Source organism: Bos indicus, chromosome 26 (genome assembly GCF_029378745.1).
Source record: "Bos indicus isolate NIAB-ARS_2022 breed Sahiwal x Tharparkar chromosome 26, NIAB-ARS_B.indTharparkar_mat_pri_1.0, whole genome shotgun sequence".
Classification (NCBI taxonomy): Eukaryota; Metazoa; Chordata; class Mammalia; order Artiodactyla; family Bovidae; genus Bos; species Bos indicus.
In genome coordinates, this window is record NC_091785.1 from 44,736,587 (window position 1) to 44,760,916 (window position 24,330).

General features: G+C 52.2%; 1 protein-coding gene across 12 annotated transcripts; it reads right to left on the reverse strand.

The window, feature by feature from the left end:
• Nucleotides 1-102: 102 nt before the first annotated feature.
• On the reverse strand, nt 103-24,234 carry UROS (uroporphyrinogen III synthase). Of its 12 annotated transcripts, XR_011564335.1 has the most exons (11): nt 23,998-24,155; nt 15,776-15,864; nt 15,509-15,592; nt 13,902-13,998; nt 12,546-12,620; nt 10,472-10,546; nt 6,713-6,793; nt 5,793-5,878; nt 4,547-4,645; nt 1,830-1,890; nt 700-833 (listed from the first exon to the last, which is right to left on the reverse strand). XR_011564335.1 is itself a non-coding variant. In XM_070781073.1 (10 exons), the coding sequence occupies exons 2-10, from the start codon at nt 15,836-15,838 to the stop codon at nt 699-701; spliced, it is 795 nt and encodes a 264-aa protein (XP_070637174.1). In that variant the 5' UTR covers nt 15,839-15,864; nt 24,115-24,223; the 3' UTR covers nt 103-698. The 12 variants fall into 12 exon arrangements, 9 of the variants coding, with proteins under 9 accessions (XP_070637174.1, XP_070637177.1, XP_019844240.2 ...); XM_070781073.1 differs by lacking the exon at nt 1,830-1,890 and having other exon boundaries at nt 103-833; nt 24,115-24,223; XM_070781076.1 differs by lacking the exon at nt 1,830-1,890 and having other exon boundaries at nt 103-833; nt 23,932-24,223.
• Nucleotides 24,235-24,330: the final 96 nt, after the last annotated feature.

The following is a 24,330-nucleotide window of genomic DNA, read 5'->3' on the forward strand; positions in this document are numbered from 1 at the left end:
TAACCCACGTCTCCTGCATCTCCTGCCTGGGTAGGAGGATTCTTTACCATTAGCGTCACCTGGGCAGCCCAGAGGTTCTTTTTCACAAGAGGATAAAACTCCTTCACACGCAGCAAACTTTATTCACCTGGGCAGCCCAGAGGTTCTTTTTCACAAGAGGATAAAACTCCTTCACACGCAGCAAACTTTATTCACCTGGGCAGCCCAGAGGTTCTTTTTCACAAGAGGATAAAACTCCTTCACACGCAGCAAACTTTATTCACCTGGGCAGCCCAGAGGTTCTTTTTCACAAGAGGATAAAACTCCTTCACACGCAGCAAACTTTATGTTCATGCCAGGTCTGTCGGTTCTCAGCACGAGGGCGCATCTGCTTCTTCCCCAAACACAGCAAGTGACAGGGACACACGGTCAGCCCGAGTGGCCAGCGAGCTTTATTTGGCTTCCTTCCTGCCGCTGGAGGAGCCGTGTGCGCCGGGCAAGGGTCCGCGCTGGCCTCCCTGGGGGGGCGCCAGGTGCCTGTGGGCCTGATGCCGGCCCCATGGCCTGTCCGGTCCTGGGTGCTGGGCGGGGGGCAGGGGGTGTTCTCCTCGGGCAGGAGGCAGAAGCATGAGGGCAGCAGCCTCCTGGGAGCCCCTGTCAATGCCTGGCTTCACACGGAGGCAGCAACCCAGCCAGGGGAGGGCGCCAGGGCCTCACACTCAGCACGTGTGGGGCTGGAGCGTCGTCCTGATGCCGGCGGCCAGGGCGCGTGGCGTGGGGCTCTCCGCGGTGCAGCTCACGGGCAGGCCCTGTGCGGCCAGGGCTTGGGCCGTGGTGGGGCCGATGGCCACGAACTGCAGGGAGAAGACAGAGGGGTCTCAGCGGAGCCGCAGGCCTCGGTGGGGGGTTGGAGGGGAAGCAGTGGGGCTGGGTGCAGGGCCCGTCAGGACATCCTGTTAGGACGACGTCTGGAATTGGTCAGGACCTCTGTGGTGGGAGCACAGAACAAAGCCTGGAAAGGGGTTCTCTGTGAGGCAGGGGCGGCAGCTGGGCCCCCCATGGAGGCAGAGCAGTCCAGACCGGGGCCCGGAGCCAGGGGGTCAGGTTCAAACGGCAGCTCCACAGGACAGTGGCCTCAGGGTGACCTACCCCCTGCAGGCCTCCGTCCCCACCTCCATGAAGCAGAAAGGTTAACAGCTTTGCTCATCCGGCTGCTCCAAGAGTTAGATGAGCAGCACGTGTGACCACTTGGCCCGGGCTTGGCACAGACCCACACCTGGTGCCCGTCGGTGGTCACAGGACCATCATTATCCTAGGTTAGAAGCTTCAGTGGCCTGGGCCACGTATTGCTGTGACTCTGGCCCCTGCCAGCTGTCATTGCAAATCACTTAGCCTTTCCGATCCTCAGTTTTCTCATCTGTAAAAGGGGCTCAATCACCCTGCCTCTCAGTGCTGGCTTGGGGTGGGGGGGTGGTGGTGAAATGGGAAGATTGACAGCTTCAGGCAGAGAGAAGGTGCTCATCCCACCCCACTCTGTGCTCACACCACCGACAGGGACCTGCCCAGGAGTGGTCTGTGACGGTGAGCCCCCTGAAAATGGCAGCCCCTGCCCGGCACCCCCATCCGCCCCTCCCCAGGCAGGCTGGCAGGAGAGAGAACGAGATACCGCCTTTGCACAGTCTTAGGAAGCGGTGGCCTGGTGCTCCTCCCCAGGGGGGTGTGGGGGGCAAGGAAGGAGGCTGCTCGCACAGAAGCTGGGGCTCGTGGAACCCCACACTCCCACCCCTTCCACAAAGCAGCTACCCCTTCAGAGACCTCCCTAAGGCAAAAAACTGAAGCTGGACCCCTACCTCACACCATGCACAAACATTAACTCAAAACGGATCAGAGACCTCAATGTCAGAGTTAAAACTGCAACAGAAAACACAGCAGTGAATCTTCATGACCGTGGACGAGGCAATGGTTTCTGAGACACACGATGAAAACCACAAGCAACAAAATAGAACACTGGTTAAAACAAACTTCTGTGCCTCAAAGACGGAGAAGGCAATGGCACCCCACTCCAGTACTTTTGCCTGGAAAATCCCATGGACGGAGGAGCCTGGTAGGCTGCAGTCCATGGGGTCGTTAGAGTCAGACACGACTGAGCGACTTCACTATCATTTTTCACTTTCATGCATTGGAGAAGGAAACGGCAGCCCACTCCAGTGTTCTTGCCTGGAGAATCCCAGGGACGGGGAAGCCTGGTGGGCTGCCGTCTCTGGGGTCACACAGAGTCGGACACGACTGAAGTGACTTAGCAGCAGCAGTGCCTCAAAGAACACCATCAACACAGCAAAAAGACAACTCATGGAATGGGAAGAAGTTTGTGCAAATCATATATCTAACAAGGTACTTGCATCCAAAAAAAAAAACCTCTTACAACTCAATAGCAAAAAGACAAATAACCTAGTTTAAAAGTGGCAAGGATGTGAACAGACGTTTCTCTTAAGAAGATATCAAAATGGTAAGACTCAGGGAACTCAAGTTGGTGCTCTGTGATAACCTAGAGGGGTGGGAAGGGGTGGGAGGTGGGAGAGAGATTAAAGAGGGAAGGGACAGGTGTACACATAAGGTGAATTCATGTTGATGCATGACAGAAATCAAACCAATATTGTAAAGATACATAAATATAAAAAATTTTTAAAAAAGAAGGTATCAAAATGGTCATCATGCCCATGAAAAGATGCTCAGTGTCTTTAGTCATTACGGAAATCCTAACCCAAACTGCTAAGAAACTACTTCATACCCACTAGAATGACTATAATCATAAAGACAAAAAAAAAAAAAAGTGTTGGCAAGAATATGGAGAAATTAGAATCCTCATATATTGCTGGTGGGACTGCAAAATGGTACAGCCACTTTGGAACAGTTTGGCAGCTGTTCAGAATGTCAGACATAAAATCACCATATGAGCTAGCAACTCTACTTAGGTATACACTCAAGAGAAATGAGAACACGTGTTCACACACACAAAAGCCTGTATTTAAATGTTCAGCTATTACTCATGATGGCTCAAGAGGACACAGTCTAAACGTCCATCAGCTGATGAATGGACAAATAAAAGGTGGTTTATTCACAGAATGGACTGTTGTGTGGTAACGCAGAAGAATGAAGAACCGATACATGACGATGTGGGTGAGCCCTGAGGCGATCAGGCTAAGTGAAACGAGCCAGGCACCACAGGCTGTATGCGGCGAGACTCCGTTTGTATGAGAAGTCCAGAGCGCAGGGAGATCCGCAGAGACGGGGAGAAGGCCAGTGGGGGCTGGGGGCTGGGGCGTGACTCTCACGGCACGCAGTTTCCTTCGTGGTACTAAAATGTTCCAGAACGAGAGAGGGTGATGGCGGCACAACTCCGTGAATTTACTAAACGCCCTGAACTGTACACTTTAAAAGGTACATATTTAAGTCATAAAAAGTGAATTTCATGGTGTGTGAATTATATCTCAATAAAGCTGCTTTTTTCTTAAAAAAAAATAAAAATAAAAAAAGAAAGAAAGAAACTCCCTGAAGTCGGGAACTGGCAAATAGAAAGCATAATTTCAGCAGAAGCAATCTGGTCACAAGATGACGTTTCCACGTGAGCCTTTTACTCCCCCTGACACGGGCTGGTCACAGGAGCGGGGGGTGTCTAGAGAGCTCTGCTGTCAGACTCACCACCAGGGGCCTGGCTGGACCCACGGAGCCCACGGGGCTGGACCCAGGCTGCGGACGGGGCCCCTGGAGCAGGGCAGCCCACTCCCCGCCGGGCCCCCAACAGCCCAGCGCTAAGGCCAGTGTTCCGTCTCTGGGCACCTGCCTGGGGCTGGGGTGGGAGTGGGGAACCAGTCTATAAGGCAGAGACAGCCCCGACCCCCTGGTGTGCTGGGGCCTGTGCTGGGGGCTCCCAGTCACACCAGCAGCCCTTCCCCAGTCCTCCTCAGGCCCTTTAAGAGCATCCCCATTACAGGGCTGTGATTACTTGCCGACTCCTAAAGAGTACAAATGGAAATCCTTTGAGTTAAAAACCACAAAAAGGAGAAAGGATTTAGAATACCTAATTTCAAGACAGATGGGAAACAAGGGGAAGCATGCTCATAACTGAGCCAGGCCTTGAGCTAAGGGCTTGACTTAATTCTTTCAATGAACCTATCAGGGAAGACCATGCACATGTCTACGAAGACCACAAAGGGATAATTGTCTTCACGCAGCACAGGCTCAGAGGTTAAGTAACTTGTGCAAGAGCACCAGCCAGGAAGCGGCACTGTGAGCTGTGCGCAGGGGCCTGGGAGTCCTGATGCCCGCGCTGCACAGCACGAGGACTTCTGGACCAGGGTGGAACTCCCCTCGGTGGAAGTGCAGAGGCCCGAGCCCTGGACCGCAGGGCGGTCCAGCCCTGCCTTTTCTCCAGAGCTGCCATCAGGGACTCTGCGAGGTCAGGAGTGCTTTGGCTTTGCACGGAAATTCTAGGATAATTAGTAAAAGCTAAAACAAACAAACAAAAGAATCTGAAAGAAAAAGACCAAAAGCCCACTGAATATCTTACCTTAATTTGGCCAATGCTGTCACCAGATAACTCTTGAATGTGCTTGAGACTGTGTGTCAGGCCAGAGGGACTAAAAAATGTGATACTGGCGGGAACACCCTGGAGAGGGGAGAACAGAGTCAGTCCCTTGCCAGGGACCAAGGAGAAAGAGGCTCCCCAGCCGATCACCCCTGGAGCCCAGGGTGCACCCTGGAACAGCCTGGGGGCATTCGCAGCAGGAGGGTCCCCACTGAGAGATGCTCCCCAGACGGTGACCACCCCTGGAGCCCAGGGTGCACACTGGGGGCATTCACAGCAGGAGGGTCCTCACTGAGAGATGCTCCCCAGCTGGTCACCATCACTCCTGGAGCCCAGGGTGCACCCCGGGACAGCCTGGGGGCATTTGCAGCAGAAGGGTTCCCACTGGTTTGGGTCCTGGGCTCCCTAGAGATGGAGCCCAGGTCGAGAACTGTTTAGAGGGGGTGGGGGAGGCTGGGTGCTGTTTCCTGGGCACTCTGCCACCCTCGGGTCTGCGTCTGCCCGGCCAGAGGACACAGGCACCGGGGACCCAGCACCCAGGCAAGTGGACAGCGCCTCCAGCTCCTGTGGCCAAAGAGCACCGATCAAGTCAGATAGCAGCGAGCCTGCTCCCTGGCCCTCTCCGTGCCTTCTGGAGATGGAGCAGACAAATGGGCCCATTGGGCCTCTCTGCTCTGGTTGGTGCTAACAGGGCCTCTCAGGCCAGCAAGACATTCGGAAGCCTGTCCTGGGGGAGGAAGGGGAGGCGTCTTATTGGGTGCAGACGTGGAAAGCTCCCATCAACCCCACAAGAGCCGAGCACTGTTCTGCCTGAAGCCTCCAAAGGTTCCCGCTGCCTCCCCAGCTCAACCCAGACCACGCCCCACCCCGTGGGCCCGCCTGGTGTGCACCTCGCCCCTCTCGGCCCCTGCCCTGCAGCCCCACCGCTGCCCCACGGCGAGGAACTGTGTCACGGCCACTGCTGACCCCGGGCTTTCTCAGTCTTGAATGCTACGCAGAGGGCTCTGTGTAAATTATCTCCTTTAACCCTTGAAAAACCTTACCAGATGGGTCTGTTCCTACTTCCCAGATACAGAGATGGAACCAAAAGATGGGACACTCCCCGCCCCCCACCGCGAGTCACAATCTGCAATGGACAGTAGAACCAGCATCGGGAGGCTGGCGCCCCTCAGCCCTGCCTGTGCCACCTGGGGGCCCCCGGCCCGAGCTCCCGGGAAGCGGCACGCACCTGCTGGGTGTAGTAGCTGGTGAGGTTCCCCTGGATCCCTGGGTGTGGAATAGTCTGGTAGACGGTTACACTCTCCAAGGGGATCCCTGGACACAATGGAGACCAGGAGACACACTTTACTGTGCCGGGAACGGACCACAGGGCACCGTTAGTAGAGGTCCCCCAGGGCCACACAACTCTCCCGGAACAAGTGGCCGGGCACCGAGGGACGGGGGCTGGGCCGGCCCTCCGCACCCCACCCTATGCTGCGGAGCAGTCACACGGTGCAGGAGGCGGAGATGACAGGGAAGGACGGGGTCCCGAAGCCTCAGCCCCCTCGGGACCACGGATTCCTTTTGTCCCCGCATCTATGTGAACTGTCCACAGGCCTGGCCCTGGCCACTCCCGCCATGGCTGCTGTCCGCGTGGACTCCCACCCTGCGGGCCAGAGCTGGAGGCAGACCGCACGGGGGTTTGTAAGCCTGGGGCGTCAGCGGCCACGAGCTTTCGGGGGCCCAGACAGCTCGGTCCCTGGCACCCGGGGATGGAGCCCAGGGTTGGAGTGGGAGCAGGTCTAGGTCAGCTGAGCTGCAGGCCGCCCCGTGCTTGATGAGATCAGCTCTCCCTGAAGACTGGCTTCCCCGTGTGCCTACCTGGGGGTCCCGACCACCCTACTGCCACCGCGGTCCTGGTGAGGGCTCTGGGCCCCCCACCACCCCCAGCTGAGCTGAGCGGGTTGGTGGGGAGCGAATCTAAAGTAGGAAAGTGCCTGCACCCTGAACCTAACATGAGGGGCGCCCACCTCCCGGCCCAGCGGTCCAGCCCAGCCGTGCCCTCCCTCGAGGGCTCTGGGGTGACACTTTGTCACTGCGCAGGCGGGCTCTCGGGACCCCGGACAGGCCGGGGCAGGCATGGCCCAGAGGGCCAGTGCATTCAGTCACCTTTGTCCTTGAGCATTTTTGGCAGGATCTCTCTCTTGAGGGTTCCGCAGGGAAACAGAAGAGGCAGTGCCGAAGGCTCCCCTGTGAGTAAACAGGCGGGCGTTGTAGACAGGCCAGGGGTAACGTGTCAGGGGTGTGGGAGGCACAGCCCCAGGCCCCGCCCTGGGTCAGGTCGGTTCCAGGACCGAGTGGAGGAAGCTCTCGGGGTCATGATGGGGTGGGGGGCAGCATGTGGAACACTAACATCCACGCGTGCCTGGGGCTGTGGTACCCCCACCTTCTGAAGCCCCTCCCACCCTGGTGGCCCCGGGCAGCGGTGAGCATGCAGAGCTGGGTCAGAGGTCAGGCCCAGTACTGGCCCCAGAGTAACAGTCTCTGCCTCCTGAGGGGACCGGCTGGAAGGGAAGTAGCTGGAACCTGGGCTCCACGGACAGGCAGCAAATGGGAGCTGAGCATGGATGATGGATGTGCAGCCACCCCAGCAGAGACCAGCTGCAGGGCCACTTTTGTTATGGTGGGGATGGCAGCCGCCAGGCCAGGTGCCTCAGGGGCTGAGGGACGCTGGGGGGAGCCCAGCCTGCTCAGAACGGCCCTGCCTCCTCCCCCTGCGTACATCTCCGCTCTGGGAGAATCAGCTGGAGGCCTCTATTTGCAGAATTGTGGAGACACCATGGAGACAGAAGCTCCCAACAAAACCGATGGGCCGTCAGGTGTCAGAATGCTCCCCAAGAGTGGAGGCTTGATGGCAAACAGCCTGACAGCCTCCGGGGTAAGGACGCCCACGGCCCATCTCATCACCATGGAAACTGACGGTATCTCCCACCAGGGCACTGCTCGACCACACCACTCTTCCTCTTTGTCGTAAGATCGTTTATGGAAAACAATGAATGAATGAATTTAAAAAATTCCGTTCTGGGATGAGCTCAGCTAAATAGGCCAGTGTGAAAGCTGGTTGAGTGTTCTGCAGAGGTGAGCGGTGAGGTCTCCCCGGGACGACAGGGAGCGACCAGGGCCTGGCAGGAGTCTAACCCCACACAGGATGGTGAACCTCGGGGCTCGGATGCTCTGCGCTCCTTTAACAGGAAGGGGGCCTGGCCTGCTGGGCAGAAGACGGCAGCTGTGCGGAAAGTCCTTGAGTGCTTGCTACCTGGCCGGGGCGGGGGCTTCAGTCTCTGCAGGCGATGCGGGTGATGAGAGGGTGTGTGTAAATGTCATTTCGCTGGAGGAGACGCATGTCTGTGAAACTCTAACGGCCTCCAGGTCTGTGCCCTCTCAGGCCTGTTAGGGGCGGGCACTTAACAGTGGATAATCAGGATGATGAGGCTGGGTGGGGGTGGGCGCGCGAAGGAGAGCCCAGGAAGTGGACAGGTTGGCAGGAACAAACTGTCGGTCAGCTCAGCTGCAAGTCCAGGGGGACAGTTCAGATAACCTGAGTAACCAATCAACTATAATCCAGGGAGATTAAACATCAATAAATAACCCGCACAATGCCTGCCTCTGATGCCCTCCCCTCCTTCTCTTTCTCTCAGAAGATGCTGTTAAGAGTCATCTTCTACCTCTGACCACTTCACTCATCCTTTCTTTTCCGCCAGCAGGGTCACCCTGGGAGGGAAGACCTGTCCATCAGAACAAGAAACTACCAGACTCACCGAGGTGATGGCTTTAAGCGCTCTAACAGTGCCCGTCACAGAGTAAACAAGTGTTTCAGTCAAACAAATAAGCAGTGACTACGAACTGGCCTTTCTACTCCAAGCACTGGGAATGCCTTCTTGCCTTTTAAGATCAAGCTTCAGAGTGGACTTCCGAGAAAATCGTTAACATCTAGGCGAAACCAGGGGCAAGTCCTTATCAGTCAGGATGAGTTCTCATTTAGATATGATTCTACTTGGGAACTGAAGGTTCGTTAGGACCCATAGGTGAACGCTGGTCGAGCCGTGGGGAGTCCGTCCTCCCGCTTGTCCCCTCAGAGCTCTGGGACCCTGGATGGTCCCGATCCCCCCCGGAGCTTCGACAAGCCTGCCAAACAGCACGCTGGGCGACCCTGGGGCACCCGGGCGTTCCTGCGGTGCCCTGAGCTGAGAGAGGTGGCTGAGCTGTGGCCTGTGCTCCGTGTGACGGGGAAACACGTTTTTCGTTTTTTCACTTTGATTAATTTAAACAGGCACACGTGGCTCCCACAGAGGACCATAGTGGACGGTGGTGCAGAGGCGCCAGGGCCACGCTGACCACCCGGTAATGCCCAGCCCTCAACACCAGCGTGACAGTGACGCAGGAAACAGCAAATAAGATCATTCATAAAAGAAGAGTGGGGAAAGGAGAGTGAATGGGAACCTGCAAAATCCACTGTCTGCAGCCTGAGCGCCAGGAGGCCTGGCCTACGGGAAGGGGATGACCCAGGACTCTTGCAGGAGTGCCTCCCGGGGTCAACAGAAACACACAAGCCCGAGTCCTTCACCAACGGCACTGGCTCCTGACAGCAGGGACCCCTAAGACTTCAGCGAGATCGAGACAGGCCAGCGCCACCTGGAGAACAAACGCTCCAACACGCTACGCCCACACAAAATGGCCCCGGAAGCCGTCCAGTCCCCGGGTACGGTGTTGCCCTCCCTGCCCACCCGATGCCAACACCAGGGACACAGAAGACAAAACCCTCTCCTGGACAAACTCACAGCAACACCTTGGGCGTCAGCAACCAACCGGCCCTGTCTCCGAGCCCAGGGAAATTCTAGAGAGGCCTATACACTGTGGCCCCGGGTCAGAGCCCAGGCAAGTTCTAGAGAGGCCTGTACACCGCGGCCCCGGGTCAGAGCCCAGCACGTGGTCTACGGCCGCTCTCATTTACGATGGGCAGAGGACGGGCCCGCACGGCCGCCTGCATCTGGTCCTCAAAGGACAGGCCCACAGCCCCTGACCTCGAGGGGCACAGCCCTGATCCCCTCAGTAACAGAAGGTGAGACACCATCCTTCACGTGGGTGTCTGATGTCACGCATCCGTCAGGGAGGGGTCAACATGACAAGGACACACGCTTATGTGAGCACCTGTGTGCAGCTGGAGCAGGCACGGCAGGGGGTCTGGGACACACAACTTGAGTGGGGGCTCCCCTACAGACACACTGAGCCTCTGTTCTTTCTCTTCGAGAGTTCTGCTCCAAACAGAACTCTCATGTCAGAAGCTGAGAATTTCATAACCAGTGCAAAGCCTAATCCCTACTGAAATACAAATCTCCCTAGAACCTGTGCCATTCTAAGTCTCAGCCCATGTGCTGCCCAATGATGAGCTTATGAGGGGGCAGGGGGTGCTTTTTCACGGAGGAGTGGGCTTTGTGGGGGAGGGAATTCAGAGAAGGAAGAGGTTCCCACAAGGAAGGACAGGCGGGAGAGCTGGCAGACAGACAGACAGACAGACAGTGCCCAGGAGCTCCTGCTGCCTCCACCCGCCCCTTACGACTCCCAGAAAATCCTGTTCCTGGTTTGTCTCCAACCCTTTCACTCTGTGTCAAGTTCGAGTTGTCTCCTTGGGTGGAGCAGGTGGAGGGCAGTGGGCTGAACCTCAGACCAGCACAGACGGAAGCAGATACAAGGCACCTGATATAAGACAGCAGCAGATGCAAGGCGCCGTGAACGCAGAGGGGCGCACACACTCAGACCAGCCGTGTCGTTACTAAGACAGCACCGAGGAGACAGCCCTCCCCCGAGGTGCTGGCTGGGAGGCCCCCCCAACAGCAGCACCGGGCTTCACCGGGGCCCTACTCTACTTACTGGAGCAAATGTATTCTGCAAGCTTTTCTGCGTTTCCACAGGTTTCTCCTTCTGTATGCAGGCCAATTCTATTCACTGGAAAACAACAACATCTATTTGTTTACATGGTTATTTAAGTCCTTTTGTTCCAGGGTCATTTTTTTAAAGGTGCAAAGACGAAGGCAGGTGCTTTACAAAGACATGGAGTGTCTCCCCTTGGAAGCTGGTGTGGGAGGTGGGAGGAGGCATCATGTACCTGAGAGGGAGCTGGGTCCCAGCCCGCGGCCCCCCCCGCCCCCGCGGCCCCCAGACCTGTGGCTTTAGGTGATGCGGGGTCAAATTAGCAACTTACTCTCAAAAGGTTCAGGAAAAATTAAGTTCTTTGCCTTGTATTTATACCTTTCCTATAAGTTCCCTTCAAAATAAAGATGTATATATAAAAGAAGAAACGACATAACCATCACACAGATCTGTCATAATTTAAATTGAACTCTTCCCCTGTTCGTGGACACTTGGGGTTTTTCATTTTTTTACATTATAAGTAACACTATGATATAGTTGTGTATCCCAACCCTCCCCCCACAAAGACTCTTGAGAGTCCCTTTGACAGCAAGGAGATCCAACCAGTCCATCCTAAAGGAGATCAGTCCTGAATATTCACTGGAAGGACTGATGCTGAAGCTGAAGCTCCAATACTTTGGCCACCTGATGCGAAAAACTGAGTCATCTGAAAAGGCCCTGATGCTGGGAAAGATTGAAGGCGGGAGGAGAAGGGGACGACAGAGGAGGAGATGGTTGGATGGCATCACCGACTATGGACATGAGTTTGAGCAAGCTCCAGGAGTTGGTGAGGGACAGGGAGGCCTGGCGTGCTGCAGTCCATGGGGTCGCAAAGAGTTGGGCACGACTGAGCGACTGAATGATAAAAACATTTCTCCTATTTGGGATTACTACCTTTGGATAGATTACCAGAGAAGGGATTAGTGGGCCAAAAGGTACAAATGATTTGGTAAAGCCTTTGAATACATGGGGACCAAGTATTTCTCAAAACACGGGAACCGATTTTCAATGCCATTTAGCCATATCTGAATGCATTTATTTTACCACAGCCTTATCGGGATCATTATGTGGTTGACTAATTACTTGTTATAAACTGAGTAAGGAAAAGAATCTGTTTTAAACTGAACCACGGGGCTCCATGAACTAAGTCAGGTCAGTGGGGAAGGACATCTCCTGTTCCCCTCTCTTCTCTGCTCTCCACCACACTCACACCTCTGCTCGCTGGCTGCCCTGGGGGTGGGTTTTCCACACCCAGCAGTTCTCCGGCTCTCCGCTGGGTGTCTGACAACCTAACTCATGTCTGACGCGCTCTCCAAGGAGGCAGCGTCAGATCCCAAGGATGCAGGGCTCAGCCCCCCGGATCACACTGCCCCCACTTCAGACCTAGGTCATCGCTCGTGCTTCTGACAGACCGGCTCTGAGTCAGAGGGTCTCCTGACCCACTCCTTGAGTTGGGTCACTTGCTAGAACAGCTCACAGAACTCAGGGAAAAGGTGTAATTTACTGTTGCTGACTTCTTACGAAGGTATTTCAAAGGGTGTCAATGAACAGCCAGATGGAGGAGCTGCATCGGGCAGGGATGGTTCGGGGGGCCTGGGCCTCCCAGCTCCTCTGTGAAACTGCTCTTTGGATTTTTATGGAGGCTCCGTTGCATGGGCACAATCGACTAAATCATTGGTCACTGGTCATTAATTCAACCTCTGGGCACCCCACCATCCTTCTCCCTGGAGGTGGGGGGCAGGGAGGGCAGGATCTGAAAGTTCCCACTAGAATCACGGGACTGGTTCCAATGGCAACTAGCCCCCAGTCTAAGGGCTTCCCAAAAGTCACCTCAGTGAAGTCAACTCAGATGGAGTTGAAAGAGGTCTGTTATGAATAACAAAAGACACCTTTTTTTTTCTTATCATTTAGGAAATTCCAAGGGTTTTAGGAGGCCTGGGCCAGGAATAGGGATAAAGACCAAATATACATTTTTTATTATAATCACAATATCACAGTCATACTCTGGTGTTTTATTTGGGCCTTGACTGCTTACCTAGAGAAGCAGTAGCATTTCCCACCACATACACCGACTTAGCATTCCATTTTTCTTTCAGAGACTTTTTCCAGACTGTAAAACATGAAATTCGATGTGAGCTGCAAATACCACGGTGGCCGTTTGGACTGCTGCCTGTGGCTGTTTGTTCATCCTAAAAAACTTGTGAGCAAGGCAAACTTTTAATGACCAGATATAAAGAAACAGCATCTCAAACTAAAATCCATTTTTATATTCTATTCATAGTCTGCAGGCAAGTTTTTAAAAATCACTTTGGCCAAATGTGTCAGTATGCCTTGCCTGAAATATTAAGTCATTTCCACAGCTGGCACTAGAAGCATTTTAATGAATACTAGTAAACAAACATAATGAAGAATTAATTTGCTTGGTGACATTAAAATATAAAAATCTACCCTTTTTCCCTTGGCCACACCATGAGACTTGTGGGATCTTGGCTCCCAGACCAGGGATTGAACCCACGGCCACAGCAGTGAAAGCACTGAGCCCTAACCACTGGACCACCCGGGAATTCCCCCCAAATCTAGACTTTTAGAGAAAAAAGTTACTGCTCGTGAAAAAGAGGCGATTTACATCTCTAATACAGCAACTGCTGTTTACTCACTGTCCTACTCTTTGCGACCCCCTGGACTGCAGCGTGCCAGGCTCCTCTGTCCTTCACTCTTGCAATTTGCTCAAATTCACGTCCACTGAGTTGGTAATGCTATCTATCCACCCCGTCCTCTGCCGTCTGATACAACTGATTTTATCTGGGACATAAACCAAAGCAGTCAACAAACTGTCTTCTGAGATAGGAAGGCTCATTTATCCATTAGGTCAAAGTGGAGATGATACATTTCGGGTTAGGAACAAACACAATTTTATAGAGGACATTATCATTTTATGACAAAAGTAAACATTTTAAAATATGGGTTAAAGAAACACTGGAAAAAAAAGCATCGTAAGGCCACTTGGCATTCAACACCCTTTTAGAAGATAAGGAAACACTAGTTTTTCCTTCCTAAGATCTGACACCCGTCTGGGCGTTTAGGAGGCAGCACGGTCCGGCTTCCTGGGGACTCGGCACCTCGAAGTGCTCGCTCCCATCAGAAGGCTCCCGGGTGACGCTAAGTGTCCTTCTGGGTAAGACACTAAGAAACAGCCTAGAAGAGGGAATCTCATCTCATCTTCCCTCCACAGGTAACACAGGCACAAAGGAACTCGGTACCTAAATACTTTTTGAACCAAAAGTCACTGCGCTGTTTCAAACGTGAGGTGCACCTCTTTATAGACTGAGCATCACCGACGGGATAAACCAGAGTGACATCCAGAGGGATTCACAGCAGACCCCGCCCTCACCTTCAGCTTTAGTGTCTTTCTGCAAACACCGCTCCACGGCTTCCACTGCTCTGGGGCTGGTGAAAATGAGTCCCCCGTAACCTTCGGGATGAGACAGCTGCACACCAAACAATGGCAGAGGAATTTTATATGATGGCCAAGTTCAACGCTGCCCAAGATTCAACATCTTCACAAAAGTAGTAGGCAAACTAAATCCATCCATCCATCCATCCATCCTTCCATCCACTCAAGACAGGAGAGCCCACTATGTGCCTGGAACTACTCCAGGTCTTTAAGGTCACAAGGTAAATTCACAGCATTTCCCCCAAACAGCTCACGGTCTTGGGGAGGGACGGGTCGGTGTGATGTGGGGTGGCAGGCATAAGGGAGCAGAGGGGATGTGACTCAGCCTGGGCGTGGCTGGGGTGTAGGCAGGACCGCAGACTGGACCTGCGTCCATAATAAACTGGATATTCAAGGAGCGATATCCATGCTGAAGCCCCGGTTTTTGAAGATAAAAATGGGGACAAAATCTACTGACCATGTATTCTGAGCAAGGTGGTGGGCTGTCTTACACACATTCCTGCACCGAACATGTGAAGGCACCCTGTGATGGGTGCAAAGATTTGATCGGATTAAGACACAGAGGCTTGTCGAGGATGAGGAAGCAGCCCAGGTGAGGGCCGGAGCTGCGATCTGAGCACGTGTCTCCACGGTGCCCAGGCCAGAGCACTCACTCACCGCACCACCAGAGCTTCAGAGCTCAGACACCCCCTCAGGAAACAGACTAGCTGGGGGTGATGGACAGGCTCCTGCTTGTAGCATTTTTCTGACCATCGGGGTCCTAGCAACGAGCTCAGATGATGAGCTCTGCTTCCGTTAAAGCTGCTTATGGGGGTCCCTTACATAGTCCTCACAGCACATAGTCAGGGCAGATGCCAACTGTTGAACGAATAATTTAACATTCAGCTCAAACGGAAGGGAGAAAGCAGACAGGTGCTCCGTGAGTGACAGGCAGACTCCAATATGCAGAGCATGGGGGCGGGGTGGGGAAGGGGGGAGCCCAGTGGACAGGGGTGGGCACACCCATCCCGTGAACCCCCCGGCTCTTGGCCCATGTGTCCAGAACAGAGCCCCTGGGGAGGTTATCTGGTGGCAGGTGCACAGTGGTGGAGACTGCTGGGCACCAAATCTTTAGCTGGAACTGTTCCGACAGGGCTTCCCTGGGGCCATCCCCGGCTGTAATCTATTACCCCAACCCCGGGGGCAGCAGCCCCAACCCTCCCTCTTATCTGCTGGGGGACCTGGCCAAGATGCCTGGCCTGGGAAGAAACAACAGCTGTTGGGCTCTATGCTGAGGTCGGGGGGTGTGGCCTGCAGGAGAGGAGGAAGGGGAAGGGTCTGCACCGCTGAGAGCAGGCAGGTGGGGCCTCGCCGCGGCCCGCCTCTGAGAGGCTCGGGCTGAGGATCCAACAGCAGCTGAGACCTGGGGCAGGTGAGTTCACGTCGCCAGACGGTGAGACGAGTGCTCATCAACGGGTCCTTCCCACTCAGGCTGGGAAGGATGCCAGGGAAACCAAAGGTGTCTCATTGGAAAACGACGGTGCTCAGAGGCTGGCGAACCTTACCTTCTCCGACAGACTGGGGAGAGACAGAAACTCAAACGATAAAACAGGGATCAAAGTGGCTTCGAGCCCATATAATCCCAGCTCCTGCAAATAAAAGGATACAGCTTTGAGCTGGCAGGGGTTTTTTTTGGAAAATAAGGAAAAGGGGCCTGTTTCACAATTTACACTGTGCCCACTCCTCAACTGTTAGCAGATCGCCCCACCCTTGATTGACTTCAACACAAGGCAGGGCCAGGCGTTCTGGGACTGGGCGTGCCAAGCACTTACCCTGACGTAGGGGTCCTGGCCACAGTCGTCCTCCTTGGGGTCTTTCAGCAAAAGAACCTTCATTATGGCCTGGCAGTCCTTACAGGGTGCTACGGGGCAGGGAAAGGGGATGTTAACTCGATTTCCAAGGCTCTTCCTGAGCAGGGTCAGTGGGCTGGGCGGGCGTGGGGCGCAGGTAATCAGCGGCAGCTTGGCTGGCCTCTCCCTCCCCCACAGTGACTTGGCATTTATGGGCTTGTTCCTTCTGAAGACCCTGTCACCGATAAGGCCCGCGGACAGCAGGCTGGCACTTGATATCACTTGAGAGACTCACAGAAGAGAAGTGATGCAAATTCTGGGTTGAATCAATAATAAATAAGAGAAATGAGTATCTTCTAAGGAAAGGAATAATTACTTCCATTTCTTGATAAATCTACTCAGTTGCTTATAAGCTCTTTAGGAAATGATTATATTGATTCTTCTCATATGTTTTACAATATGGTCAAGTACCATGAGATAATCTTTCAAAAATTTTTGAGAAACCTGGAAAAAAGCCTGTTGATATATATCAAAAGGCATACATACTTTATACCCTTTCTTCCTATAGTTTCAGTTTTAGAATAAATTCTAAGATGATACTCATAAATATGTGCAAAGATTAACATAAAGGTGTTCATCCTGGTATTCTTTTTTTTTTTTTAATTGACACAGAACATAGGGCAAGTTTAAGGTGTACAGTGTGATTTAATACATTTATACATTGTGACACAATTACCTCTGTAACACTGGCTAACATCTCTTCACTTCATAAAATTATCATTTCTCTTCTGTGGTAAGAGCAATTAAGATCTAGTCTCTTGGTAGCTTTGAAGTTGATAATACAATATTGTTGATTATAACCACCACGCTCTTCATTAGATCCTCAAAACTTAGCTGCAAGTTTGTATCCTGAAGGCAATGGCACCCCACTCCAGTACTCTTGCTTGGAAAATCCCATGGACGGAGGAGCCTGTTAGGCTGCAATCCATGGGGTCGCTAAGAGTCGGACACGACTGAGCGACTTCACTTTCACTTTTCACTTTCATGCATTGGAGAAGGAAATGGCAACCCACTCCAGTGTTCTTGCTTGGAGAATCCCAGGGATGGGGGAGCCTGGTGGGCTGCCGTCTATGGGGTCACACAGAGTTGGACACGACTGAAGTGACTTAGCATTAGCATTAGCATTATGCTTTATAATTGCAAATAATTAGAAACAATGTAAATGTCCAACAAGGAGAGAATAGCTAATAAATCATGGTACAAGTCTACAAAAAAAATCACTAAAATACTCATAAACAACTTACTACACGGGTTATTTAATCACAAAATAATGTTAAGTTTAAAAAGGCAGGATACAGAATTACGTAACATGTGTGATCTTACAGATTTTACATACACATAGACATGAAAGAATATTCTTTGCTGCTAGGCTAGGGTGATTATTTTCTCCTCTATCTCTTTCTGTATCATCCAATTTTTACAATAAACATTAAATTCCTCTTGTATCAAAGGAGGAAAAAGCACATTATAACCACCCAAAGGTCTCAAAACAAAAGCCACCGAAGACCTGCAGAACAAACTCGGCTGGAAACGCAGATTACATCCCGCAAGTAGCATTAGACTAGCAATTACTTAATTAATATACAGTGGTTGATAACAGTCAAAGAGAGTATATTGTTTGGAGCAGAAGTGTGTTAACGCTGGGAGCCATTACTAATAAATAATCACTGAACAAATTTCTGGAAACTTATAACATCTATGGGACATCTTAGGAAACTCTGGCTCCAAATGAATTGCTTTGTATCTAAGCAACCAATCCTGGGTGAACTAATAATTATGAAGCCAAGTTCAATTACTGCTGCTTTCCAGCACTTAGCTGGAGAGCGGGGGGACTTGGGGAGAGAGGCAGCAGCATCGTGTGTATCATTTCCTGAAATTACTCACCACGCGTCTAACACAGAAACCAGAATTCCCCCTTTCCGGGATGCTCACTCTTAGGTGCCAACTTGGCCGGGCTCGTTTTCCCCATTTATTCAGAAATGCTAACCTAGGTGTTGCTGGGCAGGTACTCTAAAGAGGTGATCCACGCACCATTCGTTGGCTTTTAGTAAAAGAGGTGATCCTAGGTCACCAGGGAGGGCCTGCTTCAGTCACTAGGAAGGCCTAAAGGGCAGAACTGAGGTTTCCTCGAGGAAGAAGGTAATTCACCTGTGGCCGCAGCTGCAGGTAGTGCCCGAGCCTGCCCTTCCTGTCGGCTTTGCACCGTGGATTCCAGCCTTTCCTCGCCAGCCCCCACAGCTGTGCAAGGCAATTCCTTGCACCAAGTCTCCTGATTATATCCCCTACTGTTCTCTCTGTTGAACCCTGGCTGACACACCTCCCAATCTGGGGGTTCAGGGATGTATGCCGCTAGGTGGCAGGAGAAGTGAGTGACAGAAGATGAGATGGTTGGATGGCATCACTGACTCGATGGATGTGAGTGTGAGCAAACTCCGGGAGAGTGAAGCACAGGGAAGCCTGGGGTGCTGCAGAGTCGCACATGATTAGTGACTGAACAACAGAAAGGGGCCTGGGGCTTCCCCAGGGGAGAAGGCAGGCGTGACTCAAGTGCAAGGACCAGGGAGACTCTGGTTCACTGAGAAAGGGGGATCTACCGGATCCCCAGATATCCATTCCTCCCTCGCAGACAGGAGCCCTTCATAACGTCGGGCACATGGATGCCCGGGACAAATATGTGCAGATGGATATGGTCAGGTGAGGAGGTGCTGGTCCAGAGGATGGAAGTTGAAGTGATGCATACACTTCTGGTCCCGCCTGGACAGGAAGTGCCGTTCCTGCCCTTCCCTTCCTGCCTCCCTGCGGGGTGGAGGATGGATGGCGTTGGCCAGTAAGAGCTGCAGGGTCCTGCCTGGGGGCGATGCAAGGAGCAGGACCTCTTTGCATGGCAGAGCCACCAGTCAGCCAGAGTGTTTACATCAGAGGAAAGAAATGTTCTCTTCTGTTCCAACCAATGTTATCGGTTCTCTGTTAGAGCAGTGGGACCCACATCCTCACCCATGCAGAGCCCAGAATGCTTCCTGGAGGACCCGATGTTCCTGGAGGATCATGTTCAGACTGGAGGCTGCACAGGTTCAAGCCTGAGGGGTGGGGAGAGGCCTGGGGCGGCTGGAGTGTGCAGGGGAGAGTGGGGAGATGGCCTCGCCTGGCCCTGTTAGGGAGTCTGGACTTAGCAGCAATGGAGATGTCTTGTTGATGGATGTACTGTCCTGCTTGCTCTTTCTCTTCCCTTTTCTCTCTGGGGCAACATAAGGAGGGGAGTGCAGGGTCACCGAACAAGCACAGGGCTAAGGGCCAAGGGAGTCGGGTTCTGGTCCCAGCCTGACTGGCCACGACGTGATCTTGTTTTCGCCCCTGTTAAATGGGAATACCCTCTGCCCTCCCAAGGCACGGAGTGACTCAAAGGAGATAATGAATGACAGCTACCCAGCTGTTGTTATGTAGTCACTAAATCATGCTTGACTCTTCTGTGACCCCATGGACGGTAGCCCGCCAGGCTCCTCATTTCCTTCTTCAGGGGATCTTTCTGGCCCAGGGATTGAACCTGAGTCTCCTGCATTAGCATATGGATTCTGTATCACTGGGCCGCCTGGGAAGCCTTAGTTGGATAATAAAAACATGTGAGAGCAAACCAAATCTATTCACTGCAAATAAGGAAAATATTTCTTCTGGGTTCTACTCTGTGGTTCTCTCGGGTAATAAAACCGACGCCTTCTGGATAATGACTGCTTAGAAATTCCATGAGATGGGCTGCAGGACTTGAAAAATAAAAATAAAATACTGTCCTTGGCCCTTCTCTGCCATTGCTCTAAGCATCTCTAAGGCAGAACTAAGAGGAGCCACCGCTGAAGCTTCTCGGCCACCCCAGAACCCCTATCACCAAGTTCACCGAGAGACAGATCAACAGACACGTGCACTCAGTCATGCCAACACTCTGCTACTCTTCTTAGTAAATGAAGGTTTAAAGCTGAGACTGTGCAGAGAATCGATTCTCCTCCACATCTACCCTCTCACAGCTGACAGGTACCAGTCACTGAACTACTGGGCAAATCCAGCCCAGGGCTGAATCCAAGGGCTCAAAGAAAGGTCCACAGACCCTGTCTCAACAAGGGAGGGGGTGGGACGTCCCTGCTGGGCCAGTGGTTAAGGATCAACGAGAAGCCTGTGCACCGCAGCTAGAGGAAGCCTGTGCGCAGCAATGAAGATCCAGAGCAGCCATCAATAAATAAAGTTTAAAACAAACATTTTTTTTTCAGTTGACACCTGTTACCTGCATTGCAGCAACAGGAGGAAGCCTGGAACAGGAAGGGGAGAATGGGGTCTTCTCAGGCTTTTATGCAAGAAGGTTTGTATGTGAGTCACTTTGGACTTTGGCAAGAGGCCTGGTGGTGTGGGAGAATCTTGTGCCAGAGGGGCTGAAGCCTGGGTTCTGGTCTTCGCGGTTCTCTTGGTCTCTGTTCTTGAATCTGTGAAATAGGTCTGGGCCTCTGAACCAATGGCTTCCCTGGGGCACTTTCTTCCCCATAGTAGACGCTCAGCAAATATTTGTTCACATTGTGGGAAAACAACGCTTTAGGTTTACTCAGCAATTTTTGGAGCATGGGGAATGGCCACTTTTCCTTAAAGAGACAGGGAATTGACTTGATTAAGGCCTCTTTGCTGGTAAGAGAGCCACGTCTCAAATCCATACTTTTAACCCATGTTCTGCTGCTTTGAGTATTAGCAAGAAAAGCAGCTGCCCTTTTATCTGGCACTTACATGTGTAATTTATGGGGCTAAGCATCTTACAGGCAAGATCTCAATCCTCATTTAAACCAGCAAGGAAGGGAGATTATTCCTTTTTTACAGAAGAGGAAACTAAAGCTCTGAAGATTTGAGTAATGTGCTCAGGCTGCACAGCACAGGAGTTGGCAGAGGTAATAATAAAATGTAACCCAGGTCTGGAGCCCAGGCCCGGTCTCCCAAGCATATGCTACCAGCTCTCTGCTCCTTTAGGATAAACTCCAGACTCCATTTTACAGAGTGGAACATTAATAAGTCAGAAAGAGGAAAACAAATATCAAATATTAACGCATGTATGTGGAATCTAGAGAAATGGTACGATGAACCTATTTCCAGGGCGGGAAGAGAGACACAGATGTAGAAAACAGACGTGGACTCGGGGGGAAGGGAGGGTGGGATGAACCGGGAGACTGCGATTCACATACATACATTACCATGTGTAAAACACGCAGCTAGTGGGAGGCTGCTGTAAGCCCTGTGATGACCCAGAGGGGTGGGGTGGTGGTGGGGGAGGGGGTTCGAGGGAGGCTCAGAAGGGAGGGGATATATGTATGCATATAGCTGACTCATGCTGTTGTACAGCAGAAACACAATATTGTAAAGCAATTATATTCCAGTAAAAAAAAAAAAAAAGATAAATTCTGAGTTGAGCTGAAGGTGAGCCAGTGGGTTGGCAATCTAGTCCCTGACTGAGTGAAGTTCCCCAGGGTCAGTACTGGACTTTCTTGAAGGACAAAAACCATGGGTAGTCCATTTATTCACATTCACTGCTCCAACTCACACTCTGACCATGAGCTCAACACTGGGGACTAATCCCAAGGCACAAAGAAAGGCTTTTCCCCTCTCAGATGGGAACACCAGACCACCTGACCTGCCTCTCGAGAAACCTATATGCAGGTCAGGAAGCAACAGTTAGAACTGGACATGGAACAACAGACTGGTTCCAAATAGGAAAAGGAGTACGTCAAGGCTATATATTGTCACCCTGCTTATTTAACTTATATACAGAGTACATCATGAGAAACGCTGGACTGGAAGAAGCACAAGCTGGAATCAAGATTGCCGAGAGAAATAGCAATAACCTCAGATATGCAGATGACACCACCCTTATGGCAGAAAGTGAAGAGGAACTAAAAAGGCTCTTGATGAGAGTGAAAGAAGAGAGTGAAAGAGTTGGCTTAAAACTCAGCATTCAGAAAATGAAGATCATGGCATTTGGTCCCATCACTTCATGTGAAATAGATGGGGAAACAGTGGAAACACTGTCAGACTTTATTTTTTTGGGCTCCCAAATCACTGCAGATGGTGATTGCAGCCATGAAATTAAAAGACGCCTATTCCTTGGAAGAAAAGTTATGTCCAACCTAGATAGCATATTGAAAAGCAGAGACATTACTTTGCCAACAAAGGTCCAGCTAGTCAAGGCTATGGTTTTTCCAGTGGTCATGTATGGATGCTAGAGTTGGACTGTGAAGAAAGCTGAGCACCGAAGAATTGATGCTTTTGAACTGTGGTGTTGGAGAAGACTCCTGAGAGTCCCTTGGACTGCAAGGAGATCCAACCAGTCCATTCTGAAGGAGATCAGTCCTGGGTGTTCTTTGGAAGGAATGATGCTAAAGCTGAAACTCCAGTACTTTGGCCACCTCATGTGAAGAGTTGACTCATTGGAAAAGACTCTGATGCTGGGAGGGATTGGGGGCAGGAGGAAAAGGGGATGACAGAGGATGAGATGGCTGGATGGCATCATCGACTCGATGGATATGAGTTTGAGTGAACTCTGGGAGTTGGTGATGGACAGGGAGGCCTGGCATGCTGCGACTCATGGGGTTGCAAAGAGTCGGACATGACTGAGCAGCTGAACTGAACTGAACTTATTAAAGCACTACATGCTTATTGAGGAAAATTTGCAAACTACAAAACAGTATGTTCCTCAAGACATTAAAAATAGAATTCCTATGATCAAACTGTGGTGGAGAAGACTCTTGAGAGTTCTTGGACTACAAGACCAAACCAGTAAATCCTAAATGAAATCAACCCTCAATATTCACTGGAAGGACTGATGCTTAAGCTGAAGCTCTATTACTTTGGCCACCTGATGCTAAGAGCCAACTCATTGGAAAAGACCCTGTTGCCGGGAAAGATAGAGGGCCAGAGGCGAAGGGGGCAACAGAGTCAGGGACAGCTCATTCCTTTTTTGCAATCGCACTTCCCACCTACTCTGCTCATTTTACAGAAAGAAAAAGGAAAACTATAGACCTCGCTATCAGAAAGCTGATGTCTTCTCTAGTGACTTTTCTTCTCTAGTGACTTTTTTCCCCCAAATAACATTAACAGGCTGCAAACTGGCAGTCTGCGGGATAAATCTGACTGGTAGATGACTTTTATTTGGCACAAGTTTTACAAATCATGTTTTCTGGTAAAAGTCCAGCACTCCAGGTTCTCTTGCAAAGTAAGAACTGAGAACACTGGCAGACTTTTCCACTTGGCCACAACTTGCAGAGCTGCTGGGTACACACTGTCTAGTTTACCACAGTCCTCTCCACTGTGTTTTCTCAAAATGGGCTCAGGTCTGTCCTTTAGATATCCCCACAGGCCCTGAAAGTGTTAATCGCTCAGTCATATCCGGCTTTTTTAGATCCAATGGATTATAGCCTGCTAGGCTCCTCTATCCATGGCATTTTTCAGGCAAGAATACTGGAGTGGATTGTTATTTCCTACTCCAGGGGATCTTGCCGACCCCAGGGATCAAATCCAGGTCTAGTGCGTAGAAGGGAGATCCTTTACTGTCTGAGCCCCCAGGAAAGCCCTAAGTGAAAGTGTCAGTCCCTCAGTCGTGTCTGACTCTTTGAGACCCCATGGGCCAGGATCCTCTGTCCATAGAATTCTCCAGGCAAGAATACTGTAATGGGTACTCCTTTCCTTCTCCAGGGGGACGTTCCCTACCCAGGGATCCAACCTGAGTCTCCTGCATTGCAAGCCTGGCTTGCTGCAGTCCATGGGGGTCCCCGAGTTGGACGCAACTTAGCGACTGAACCAACAACTTGCCCTAAAGCCGATGAGGTTGATGCGTGATTTTAAAGAAACCTTCAGATCAAGAAATGCGCTTAAGGACAGTGGGCTAAGGGCAGGTATCAGGATCGCATTCACTGATTACGGACAAGGCTGTGCCACCGACTGTGCTGGGCAACGCCTGCCGGATTGGGGCATCTGCTCTGGTCCCGCGACCTTCTTTCCCTTCGGGGACCGCGCACCACGGCCCAGCGCCCACCCAGGCCAGCAGCGACCTAAGGGGTGCTTACGGCGGGTCCCTGTGCGTCCGCGGAAGTCTTGTGTCTTCGCCGGTACCGTGCACAAGCGACACCTACCTGGCGGGGCTGGCGAGGCGCTGGGCAAGAGCCCACGCCGGGGCGGACTCTCAAGGTTTCCGCCTGCAGGCTGCCCGGCTGCTACGCTCAGCGCAGACCCGAGGGCGGCCCCCTTACCACGTGGCCAGCGTTGCCACGACGACAGTCCAAGCCCCCGCCCCGAGTTACTGGTCACCTGTACCCGCGGTGGGGGATCCAGGGGGCCGGCGCCGAAGCTCGCGCATGCGCACTGACACCCAGGCCCAGCGACCTATTGAGATGAATCAAACCACTGCGCAAAGTGGGGGGGCCGGTGGTGAGGAGAGCCTTGGAAAGACGAGCCGCTCAATGGAA

Coding starts and splice junctions, on each gene's coding strand:
- UROS (XM_070781073.1), bottom strand. CDS start 15,838: ATGAAGGTTCTTTTGCTGAAAGACCCCAAGGAGGACGACTGTGGCCAG. Junction 15,593..15,775: donor GCCAGGACCCCTACGTCAGG/GTAAGTGCTTGG, acceptor TTTTATTTGCAG/GAGCTGGGATTATATGGGCT. Junction 10,547..12,545: donor AAATGCTACTGCTTCTCTAG/GTAAGCAGTCAA, acceptor GTTGTTTTCCAG/TGAATAGAATTGGCCTGCAT.